At 52.4% G+C, this 11,897-nt stretch overlaps 1 protein-coding gene across 9 annotated transcripts; it reads right to left on the reverse strand.

Moving 5' to 3' along the window:
• Nucleotides 1-2,181: 2,181 nt before the first annotated feature.
• Nucleotides 2,182-10,520, reverse strand: S100A2 (S100 calcium binding protein A2). Of its 9 annotated transcripts, XM_072829531.1 has the most exons (4): nucleotides 4,786-4,810; nucleotides 4,584-4,608; nucleotides 3,211-3,358; nucleotides 2,182-2,423 (listed from the first exon to the last, which is right to left on the reverse strand). In XM_072829531.1, exons 3-4 carry the CDS (start codon nucleotides 3,349-3,351, stop codon nucleotides 2,271-2,273), a joined length of 294 nt encoding a protein of 97 aa, XP_072685632.1. In that variant the 5' UTR covers nucleotides 3,352-3,358; nucleotides 4,584-4,608; nucleotides 4,786-4,810; the 3' UTR covers nucleotides 2,182-2,270. The 9 variants fall into 9 exon arrangements, with proteins under 9 accessions (XP_072685632.1, XP_072685634.1, XP_072685631.1 ...); XM_072829533.1 differs by lacking the exons at nucleotides 4,584-4,608; nucleotides 4,786-4,810 and adding an exon at nucleotides 10,312-10,520; XM_072829530.1 differs by lacking the exons at nucleotides 4,584-4,608; nucleotides 4,786-4,810 and adding an exon at nucleotides 7,665-7,732.
• Between the last annotated feature and the right edge of the window lie 1,377 nt (nucleotides 10,521-11,897).

Consider the following 11,897-nt stretch of genomic DNA (forward strand, 5'->3'; position numbering starts at 1 on the left):
GCAGATACTTCACAGACTGAACCACCCACGGGCCCAACACAAACATTTCTTATGGAAAAATAAAGAGTTAAAGAGAATGAAATCAAGAGCTTAGAAAGTGGACCCATGAAGAATCAGTTATAGGGAGCAAAACTGGCCCTAATCAAGATTCTGGTGGCACACGTCCAACTCAAATTCAGAATTGCTATGGGCCAATGACACTTTCGTGCCCTCAATCCACCACCACTCCTTTTAGACTAGGTGTGTTTATTACCTGTCTATCTCACCCTTGTGCATTGAATGTGTTGTTCATAGGTCTTCAGGTCCAGGGGAATTGTTCTCAAGGAGCTGTACTCAGCAACACCCAAACTTGGGGCTGACATAATGGCAAGACCCTGGACCTCACATTGATGCCTTAATGGGGTGAGACTTGGTAGGTCTAAGGAAGGATGCCTTAATAGGGTAAGACATGGTAGGTCATGTGCATTCTACACATGGTTGCTAGAAGTCAGTCTATGGTATACAGTCTCCAAAGGTGGCCAGTGTCGATTTTGTGCTACTGCTCTTCACATGAAAAGATGGAACCTTAAATCTGGGCCAGACTACTGACTTGCTTGATGAATAGAATGCAGCAGAAGTGATATTCTTGGGTTTCTGAGATAAATCTTGAAAGTCTCATAGCCCCCATTGGGACCTCTTGGGATACTCACTCAAGGGACACTCCTTATCAGAACCTAGCTGCCATGCTCTGAGAAGTCCAAGCTACATAGAGAGGTCCAGATGACAGTTTCAGCTGAGCTCCCAGCTTACAACCAGTACCAGTTGCCAGACGTATTAAGTGAGCTACCTCAGAAGTTGAATTGATTGGAACTTTCTGATGACTCCAGCTCCAACATCCATCTGAAACCACATGAGGAATTCCAAATGAGAACCCTACTGACTGATTGTGGTCTCCTTACAGAACCTGGAGGGAAAATGAATCTGTCTTAATTCACCAAGTGTTGGGTGACTTTAATGCAGTGACAGGTAACCAAACAGCATCTCTGAGTCACTGAACCAAACCTGAATTGCATATCTCAGACTTATTTAATGAGGCACTTAAATACCAATTTATTTATCCCATTGTTAGTCAGGTTTCCTGTGCCTTACAACTGAATACATTCCTAACTGTAGAGAATTTGGTAACGAGGAGTGGGACCCATTAAAAATAAAGAGAAAGAGAGAGAGAGAAAACCTAATGTATGTAATTAATTGAAGAGAGGACAGAATAAAATATGCAGACCTCGGGCAGCCCAGGTGGCTCAGCGGTTTAGCGCCACCTTCAGCCCAGGGCTTGATCCTGGAGACCCTGGATGGAGTCCCACGTTGGGCTCTCTGCATGGAGCCTGTGTCTCTCTCTGCCTGTGTCTCTGCCTCTCTCATTCTCTCTCTCTCTCTCTTTCTCTCTCTCTCTCTCTCTCGAATAAATAAATAAATAAAATCTTAAAAAAATATATGCAGACCTCAACTTTGCTAGTTAGAAAGTCGGTGACCCTGTTAGGCAGTGACAAAGCACTTGGTTAGGCTGTCACCTGATTGGACATAGGGTGCAGAACAGATGGCAACCTCACTATACAAGCTTAGGGAACATGGTAGAAAACAATCAGGATGCTGATAGGAATGAGCTTGGTAGCCTCCAACAGAGACCAGAGAAGGATGAATTCACACGAAAGCCAATCTGAGAGCAGATATCAAAAAAAAAAAAAAAACTTTGCTAAAACAGGGCCACTGCTGATGGCCTGCAACCTGGCAAGAAGTCCTTCATGAGGAGGTGTGCCGAGTCATTCAGACCAATGTATACCTCTTGAGCAGTTCTGAGTACAACTGTTCACAGCATTGAATGTCAAGGCCTGTCCTTTGTTCTGAGTATATCCTTCCTCCTTTGTTGGAATTTTATCTTTTTATGAAATGATGGTGATGGTGAATGGGATTTGCCTTTTTTAATATCTTTATTTGGCAAAAAAAGAAAAAAATTAGCAAACTATCTCAATTTTTTAATGGTATTTGAAATCACAAAGTCTGGGACCTAAGGCATAGCTCTGGCCTTGAGGAGATTTCCAGAAAAGAGTCAGGGCCCAGGGGAGGTAGGATCTAAGGAGGCTCTGGTTTTCCAGCACCCCAATTGTGCTGACCAGGGTATGGGGCATCACTGAGCAATTGGAATACCATCAACAGAAAAGTTTATTGAATACAAAAGGGAAAGCTAGAGTCCTCGTAGGCCAGGAGGCCCTTGGCAGAGTAAGAGCTCTGCTTCAGGGCCGGTCTGGGGAGTCCTGGAAGAAGTCATTGCACATGATAGTGACCAGGGCCAGAAAAACCGCGTACTCCTGGAAATCCACCTGTTGGTCACTGTTCTCATCCAGATTTCCCATCAGCTTCTTCAGGCCCTCCTCATCCACCTTCTCCTGAAGGGAGAGAGAATAGTTCAGCAGGCTGCTCTCCACCCACCCCCACACCAAACCCACACCCACTGACCAGAGCCCAGCCCTCTGTCTGCACTGGGCAGTAGGTAAGTGGGCCGGGAGCTCCGGGGAGCTATGAGGAGACCACATGACAGGTAGGCCTTCCGTGAGAAAGGTCTCCAGCTGCCTGTGCTGGGAGTGAGGGGCCCCCAGGTAACCACCACCCTCCCCAGACCAGCAAAGTGGGCATCGCTACCTCACGTTGCTGATGAAGAAATTCCTGAATTCAGAAAAGGCGAAGTTTTTAATACCAGCCAAAAGGAAACCAAATTAGAAAGGCTTAACCAAAAAACATTTTAAAAGAATAAAGGACATGCTGCATAAGTCCACAGCCTGAGGCCTGACTTAAAATTATTCAGTAGTCAGTATGGGGAAGGCAAGGGGCAAACTGAAAGTTGACTGCATCTGTCTGCAAACAACCCCAGGCTGCATGTGCTAGCTGCACTTTTCTCTCCCGGTGTCCCTTCTTAGTCTGGCATAGAACATGGAAACTAAGAGCAAGAGAGCTGTGTGCTCCTGGGCCAGTCACTTCCCCTCTCGGGGCTCTGGCTTGCTCAACTCAGTGAGGGGACTGGACAGATGGCCGCTGAGGGCCCTGACAGCCATCCATCCTCTGGAGAGCCGTGGGAACAGCAGTGATAGGGTACTCCCACTGGGGCCTCAGCCCCCTGCAGCAGCAACCCCCCCACACATACATCAGGACCCTCTCATCCCAGCCAGCCCCACTCACCCCAACAAAGCTGGGCAGCTCATTCTGCAAAAGTGTCTTCATCTCCGCCTTGCTCAGCTTGAACTTGTCACCCTCTTGGCCAGAGTACTTGTGGAAGGTGGAGACCATCACAGCCAGCGCCTGCTCCAGGGGACTGGACATCTTGGATCTGGGGCACAGGGGTGGCAAGTGATGAAGACACTTCAGCCCTTGTGCTCCTCTCTGCGTCTGTCCGGACACTGTGCCTCCCTGGGTAGAAGCTATACATCCACTGCCTGCTGCAGGCAGATGCTAAACTCTTCCCTGTGTTTGGAAATCACCAAGGGCAGGGCTTCTTGTCTCCTCCGATCGCACCTGCGGCACAGCCCTGAGGGCAGGGCTCCCCACTTTGAGTGTCTGTGGAAAGGGAAATGAGCAGGTGGCCAGAGTCCCACCTACTGTCCTCTCTATGGAGCCTCTTCCACAGACCAGTGGGCTCTGTGCCAGCACCGGGAAGGTGGCCTCTCCACAGGCTAGTCAGTCACAGCTGCAGCCCAGGGTATGAGAGTCCCCGAGGAGTCATCTCTCCCTCATATATGAGGGGCCGTAAGGCCGGAGACAGTGCCCTTGGGCAAGTGTGTTTTGTCCACTGGACTAAGGACTCTCAGAGGACGGGGATGGATCTTCACTCACACTGGAAACCTCTGAGCCCCCAGGGGAGGGGGCATTGTCTCAATCAGACAGGGAACTGGTGGAGGCCACTGAACAACCCTCCCCACCAAGAAGGATCCTATTACAATTGGTACTAAAGGAACTGCATGTCCTGTGCCCTGGGAACAGCAGGCAGAACGCAGAGGCCATCTTTTCCACGGCTCTGCCCCTGAGAATGCTCTGAGCAGCCCTGGGAAGCCTGGGGGTCCTGGGGTGAGGGCCCCGGGGCCAAGGAGTGCCCTGGGCCCACCCCGCTAGCACTGCCTTCTCCAAGGGGAGGAGTTGAGAAGGGGGAGGGCAGGGCACCGTGCAGCCACTCAGGGCAGGACCCAGGTACTTGAGATCCCTGGCTCTTTCCCTCAGTCCTGCTAGAACCCAGGACTTTACAAAAACAAAAACCACAGTCAAGACTCTCATTACAGCACCACCCTCCACACCTCATATTCCTGGGCCTAGACCCGCAAGAAGGGTCTCTAGACTGAGATGCCCAGAATAAGACCCAAGAGAAGGCCTCAGAGCTACCCCCACACTGAGACCTCACAGAGAAGCCTGGGAAAAGCCCTCATTCCCACACTTCAAACAAGGTCCCCTAGAGGGAGAGATCCAGAATGAGGAAAGTATGGAGACAAGGGTCAAGACACAGGAATAAGGCAGAGACCCAGGGGGCCCCCCCAACCAGCTCTCAGCAGGATGGAGGTACTCACCAGACCTGATGATGACAGACACACTCTGCAAGGAAAGCAGAGGGCCAGGTGTGCACAGTGGGGTTTATATGCCTGGCCCCCAAACCTGCCCTAACCTGATCCCGCCAGAGTCTGGCCTCCTGCCACCCCCACCCACTCCTGGCTAGCCCCCTCCCTCCCAGACACCTTGAGCTCCACCACCAGCTGGAAAGGAAGGCCTCACCCAGGTCGCAGAGAGGAATGGGAGGTGCCTGGGGAAGGGGCAGCCCAGGCCCAGGGTGAGGGGTAGTGGCCCCCGTTGGTGGGCTGAGCGTCTCATGCCAGGCCTCTTCTGACACATGCCTGCAAGTCACAGCTCATCTGTGAGTCAAAGGATACAGGCTCCCAGGGACTTCCCGGGCAGGCATGTAAGTGTGTATGTATGTGAGCGTATGTGCCCGTGAGTGTGTGAGTGTGTGTATGTGTGTATGTGTGCAAGCTGACTTAAGGAGCTAGGGGAGTGGGGATCCCTGGGTGGCTCAGCGGTTTGGCACCTGCCTTTGGCCCAGGGCATGATCCTGGGGTCCTGGGATCAAGTCCCACATCAGGCTCCTTGCATGGAGCCTGCTTCTCCCCCTGCCTGTGTCTCTGCCTCTCCCTGTGTGTCTCATGAATAAATAAAATCTTAAAAAAAAAAAAAAAAAGAGCTAGGGGAGCCTCATGGTTGGCCTGGGAATTCCTCTTGGTAAGGTAATGAGGGAAGCCTGTGCAGAGAACACGCTGAGAGGCCCTGTGGGCAGGAGGCTCGTATGGGAGACAGGAGGCGGACGCTCTGCTCGCCCTGTTGGTCTGGGCGCTGTCAGGGTGCGGTCTACGGTTGGTGGGGTGAGCATTCTGTGCGAGACTGTGAGGGAGACCCCGGAGGTTTGCAGGGAGCTGGGAAGGCCAGGATCCTCTCTGCAGTGTGGGGGGTGGGCAAGTGAGCAGGGCAGGCAGCTTCCCCAGTGGAGGCCAGGCCTGGGGCAGGGCACAGCCACCGCCCTCGGTCACCCCATCCTGCCAGGCTCCTCCCCAAACCCAGCAGCCACTCAGGGCCCAGCCCAGGGGAGGGGTTGCCAGGGATGAGCGGGCTCCCGGCTCTTTGTCCACTGCCCCTGGTTCCCCCCCCCCAGTGCTGGCACTGCCCTTCCTGCCTCCGCCCAGCCCCCCTCCCCCTTCCAGATGTCCAGCAGCTCCTTTCCCATCCCCCGGGCCCTGGTCCCAGGTGACTCAGCCATGGCTCCAGCCCCAGATACCCAGGCAGTGACTCAGCGGCACCCGCCTCCTCTCAGAAGGCCGGAAAGCCGGGGCACAGGGCCCTTCGTGGGGCACCCCTGGGGGCTTTGAGTGAGTGCAGAGGAGCTGGGACAGATGTGACAGGGTCACATAGATGCTGGGCTGCTCCTGCCTAGGGTCACCATGGGACCTGTGGCAGACTGACCCATGCAGATGGACTCAGGCCTTGGAGCCCCCCTAACCCCCATGTCCCCTCCTTCCCAATGCTGGTGGACCCCTCCCTGGCTGACCCTCCCCATCAAACCCTACTGCACCCCACAGGTAAAGCCCAGTGAGTGGAGTGCTCTTGAGAGAAGGCCTCTCAAGCTCAGAGGGCACTGCGGCCCGTGGACCCCATACACAGCCTGGCCCTGAGGTGCTGGGACTCTGGCCCCACCTGCTTTGGGGCCTCTTCTGCACACAGCCTACCTGCCTCGAGCACAGCTCTGCCTTCACCATGAGACCTGTCGCGGATGCTGGCCCCTGCACCCCATAGCCCTCTTTCCTGCTGAAATCTCAGCTACCCCCCAAAGGTCAGTTAAAGGCCACCTACTTCTCCAGGCCCAGCCAGATTCCATCTCTACCTGCTCTGTCCCATACAAGGACTAGAGCATCTGCTCTGGGTTGAGTCAGCCGAGGGCTTGTCTTCTCTTGCCCTCACTCCCACATGGTGAGCTCACTGGGCGAGGACTGGGTCTCGTTCAGTTCTGCATGAGCAAAGGGTCACGCACACCCGGTGCCAACCGTGTCTGTGGTTACTGAACACAGTGGGGGCACTAGGGATGGTATTTAGGAGCCAGGGGACTTTCTCACCTCCTAAATCACACCATTGGCTCTGCTACCAAATCATGATTTCTCAGATCCCAGGAGTGACACTTAGACACTGGAAAACAGCTTCCGGAAGCTATAAATCCCTGAGGAACCCCCCTGAGGAACTGCTAGCTCCAGCCCTGGGGCCCAGGGAGGGAAGCTGCTGCGCAATCGCCCCAGTGGCGGGCTGGAGACCCTGGAGCCAGGGAGAACAGTCCAGAAGGCCACAGGAACGGGGTGGGGGGTGGGGGGCACAGTGAGGGGTATGCCAGAGAGCCACCGACTGCCAGGGCGGCACCGGGAGGCCTGTTGCTCGGGAACTGAGGCCCCATGGTGCCCATCAAGGGGCCAGAGGCCTGACACTGGCGAGAATCACATGCCGCTGACTCACAGCGAGTGGAGCAGCTCCCTCCCAGGCAGCAGACAGGAGGGCTGGGGAGAATGACCCAGCGACCAATCCCAGTTCAGTCTCCACTTGCCCACGAAGGCAGAGAAACCGGGGCACGCTTGGGCCATGGGCACGTCCCCGGCAGCGACTCCGCCCACGCCCAGCCCGCCGAGCTGTCTCGGCTCCACCTCCGCGTCCAGCGGCCCTGGGGCCAGAGGCCTCCAGCACTGGGGCTGCTTTTCCCTGCCTGGTTCCTGCCCCCTGGTGGTGGGGACCCGTGCTGGCCGGCCCCTGCCTGCTCCGCCTCCGCCCTGCCCGCCGGCCCCCACCCCTGACTCACCAGGGAGGAGGCCGCTGACTCACGTCCAAGGGGCCTTCCCACACCCACAGCCTCACACCTGCCCGACTTGCAAGGCGTTTCCTGGATGATCCCAGGCGGGCCGCACAGGCGGACCTGTGAGAGGGAAGCCACAGGTCTAGAAGCTGTTAACAGCCAAGGACGGGGCGGAGGGACCGAGGTAGCAGAAGGGGGGCTGAGTACTGCCAGGTTCTGCCCACACACCCCACCCCAGGGCAGTTCGGCAGAAGCCCTGGCGTTCCCTCTAGCTCACCTGGAGATTCTGGCTGGTCGCACCACAACTTTGAGCTTCGACCTTTTCACCATAAGGATCCCTTTTATTATTCCTCTGCCCCAAAATATAGTTTGAAATGTTTTCTCAGAACAAACTGCATTAAATAATTTATCTAACTATCCCCTAAGAGCATGATCACAAGAAATCCTGCTGATCTCACCAGGTGATGAGCTAGTGCAGGCCCAGTGCTGGCCAGCGACAGGGCACCCACTGTGCTCTGGGTGATCTCTGCAGGTTATTCCACTTAATTTACACAACAATCCCAGAAAGTTGATACAATCTCACCCCACTTTACAGAGGAGGAAAATGAGGCTCAGGCAAGTTTGCCAGAGCTCACATAGTAACCGAGGTATGGTTTAAACATGGGTAGTCATAATGGCAAATCTCGATAAACCCCAATCCCTGCAAATCCCTGAGAGCTCTAACCTTCCTATTCCCACTCAGACCGTGACTCTGCCATTCTCTCCTCACATCTACACCAGGCCCCTTGGACTCATCTCTCTCTTTTTTTTTTTTTTTTTTAAGATTTTTATTTATTTATTTATTTATGATAGAGAAAGAGAGAGAGAGGCAGAGACACAGGCAGAGGGAGAAGCAGGCTCCACGCCAGGAGCCCGACGCGGGACTCGATCCTGGGACTCCAGGATTGTGCCCTGGGCCAAAGGCAGGTGCCAAACCGCTGAGCCACCCAGGGATCCCTGGACTCATCTCTCAACCTCACCGGTGCCCAGGGGAGCATCTCCTCCACCTGCACTGCTCTGGCATCCTCAACCACCACCCTTTCCTCTTGCCTCCCAGTGCACTCCAGTCTGCATTTAAAGCAGACTTAAAAGAAACCTTACCTGGACCTCCCACCTCCCTCAGTATCCCTCTGTGCCACAAATAACACCATCATTGACCTAACCCAAACCAGAAACATGGCTGTCCTCCTAGGCTCCTATTTCCCCTCACTGCCCTCCAGGTGCTAATTAGGCCACCTGCATCCTCAATACTGCACATCTCTGTCTCACTGCCTGAGCTGTGGCCCCATCCCTGTGCTCCTGGATGGCTGGACTCTCCTGCCACACTAACCTTGCCGCCATTCCGACTCCATCTCAGCTCTGCCACCAGAGTGATCTTAAATTCAAATCTCAGCATGTCACCCCTCAGGTGAAACCCCAGTGATGTCTCATAACTTTGAGGAGAAAACTACCAAGTACAACAGTCCTGCTCAGACACCAATCTCGCTGGTGCACAGGCCTTGGCCTCTCACACCTCAAAGCCCTTACAAGCCATTCATTCTCTCCAAGAGCCCATCCTCAGTGTGTCCAGTCCATCTCCTAATCACAGTTTAAAGTCTGCTCAAGAGACGCCTAGGCAGCTCAGTCAGTCAAGGGTCTGCTTTCAGCTCAGGTCATGATCTCAGGGTCCTGGGATAGAGCTCTGTATTGGGCTCCCTGCTCTGCTTGTCCCTCTCCCTCTGCTGCCCCCGCCCCCTGCTCATGCTCTGTCTCTCGCTTTCTCTCTCTCTTAAATAAATAAATAAAATATTTTTAAAATTTAAAAAAAAAAAAAACTTAGCTCAAAGATCAACTCCTCTGCAAACACCCCAAATTTACTTCACAGCCCCCATACCTGCTAGACACACACGCGCACATAGTTAGGTGTTCCTCCTACGGAGCCCCCTGCCCTATAACAGCAACTTTTATGAGACTATTCTTTATGTGTCTCCCCCACTAGACTAGGCTCATTCTCAGTGTCCCCAGCACCTGACACAGAGCAGGTATTTGGCCAATGGCTAGTGCTGTCCCTTATCGCCACCATCCCCCCACTCCCTTCAACACCACATTTCCAGGGGATCCCTGGGTGGTGCAGCAGTTTAGCGCCTGCCTTTGGCCCAGGGCGCGATCCTGGAGACCTGGGATCGAGTCCCACGTCAGGCTCCCAGTGCATGGAGCCTGCTTCTCCCTCTGCCTGTCTCTCTCTCTCTCTCTCTCTCTCTCTCTCTGTGCGACTATCATAAATAAAATAAATAAATAAATAAATAAATAAATAAATAAATAAATAAATAAATAATAAACCATGTTTCCAGACCACCCCAAACCTTCCAGAAGCTGACTTGCTACCATGGCATCCACTAGATGCTGCTTGCTTGCCCATGCCAGTGCTTTGGGGAGGAGGCAATTCAATACCCCACTCCCCAGGAGGGCTTCTAGGGGACAGAGCCCTTTCATTCCTCTCTCTGTCCACAAGCAAGAGGTAAGACTCCACACTCTGGCTCTCTTTCTCTTTTTTTTTTTTTTTTTTTTTTTTTTTTAAAGATTTTTTATTTTATTTATTTATTCATGATAGTCACAGAGAGAGAGAGAGAGGCAGAGACACAGGCAGAGGGAGAAGCAGGCTCCATGCACCGGGAGCCCGATGTGGGATTCGATCCCGGGTCTCCAGGATGGCGCCCTGGGCCAAAGGCAGGCGCCAAACCGCTGCGCCACCCAGGGATCCCTCTGGCTCTCTTTCTCAACCAGCTGGCTGCACCCTCCTCACCTCCCCATTGGGCCCACACCCCAGGGACAGGGTTACAGGTGGGCAGGTGCTTTCCATAAGTGTGAAAGGTCAGCTTCAGAGGCAGCAGGAGAGGAAAACATACCATTAAGGAGGATCAATCCTCAGGGGATCTGGTCAGGAACAAACCACACCTTGTGCCCTCAACCTCCAGCCACCCCCACCAGTATCTATGTCCTCATGAAGGAGGCAGGCCATTCCCCCATACTGCTGGACCTCAGGTTTGGGGACTTGTTTGCCCTATCCACAAGTCCTTGCAGAAAGTCAGTGTACAGAGGCCTGTAGCTCCCGACTCAGGAGCTGAGACACTACCCCCACACCCCTGCCTGCAGTTTCCTCACAGCCTCACTCTGCCTGGAGATTGGCTGCTGGCTCAGCAAACACCCAGCTCTGAGGGGCAGGTTTGTACCACTTGCCAGGATGGAGGTTCCAAGGATGGAAGATGTCATTTGGTAAGACTGGTGCCAACAGAAATCAACACAAAGCAGAAAGATTACCCATCGGCCAAGAAACACCCAAAGTGAGAGATGCATTCTGATAAGTTCTGATAAACCAGGGAAACCTCCCTTCCCAAATCTCAGAAAGGGACAAACAGCAGCTTCAAAAAAAAGAAAGTTGACTCAGGAAGATGAGCGGTGATTTTAAAAATTACAGGGTGTTGCTCATGAGGAAGTGGTTTAAAGAGAGATGTTTTAAGAGATTGATATGTCATACTAGGAAATGGTAACAGCAGAGAAAACATCAGATTCTGGGTTTTAACGTTGACCTCACCATTTTCTCATTCTATCCATCCAGGATCTTCATCTGTAAGAAGTTCCACGTAAGCTCACTGAAGCAAAAAATGGGAAATACTGTGTTATGTAACTGGTAATCTCACTGAGATAATTCAAAGGATCAATGAACCATAGCCTTGGGACTAGAACAGGGAACTCAACAACATCCATCCAGCTGTCCATCCAGCTGTCCATCTATCCATCCTTCTCTCATCACTGTTCATCTCTTTACACACTGGCTTTAATCTTACCACAGCAGGAAAAAGGAACAGGCCATAAGCTGTTCCAGCTTTGTAAACCCAGTACCAATCTATCCCAGGAAGAGCACTGATTGGCCTTGCTTGGTTCACACACTCAGCCATGAACCAATGCTTATGTCCAGGGAGTCGGGGCACTGTGACTGGGCACTGTGGGTCAGGTTCCCAGCCCAATGGTCAAAGGATTCTTACCAGAAGAAGGAAGCTATCACAGTCACTACACTAGCCATATGACCTTACAGATGGTCCTTAATTTCCCTCTAAACATCAGTTTCTTCTTCAGTATTGTGAGGATGCTATCATCCCCCCTCAAAGATCAAACAAGATGATACACATAAAGCACATAGTGAATACTAAAAGGATTTTTGGATACAGCAGTAGAAGAAGTATAGTAAGAATTTATGTCATTGCTGGGATGGGGTTGTCTAACATCTCAGCAACATGAAAATACAATCAAACCCCATACATTCCCCAAAACACAAAAACAATAATGTATTCCTGGTTTCCTTGTCAATATTTATTCATCCTTTGAAACTTCATTTGGTCATCTGCTAGTATCAGATGTTAAGAGCTTAGGAAAAAATAATAAAGTAAATCTTAAAATTGAGAAAAATCTGTTTATTTGCTTGATTCTTTCTCTT

Source organism: Canis lupus, chromosome 6 (genome assembly GCF_048164855.1).
Source record: "Canis lupus baileyi chromosome 6, mCanLup2.hap1, whole genome shotgun sequence".
NCBI lineage: Eukaryota > Metazoa > Chordata > Mammalia > Carnivora > Canidae > Canis > Canis lupus.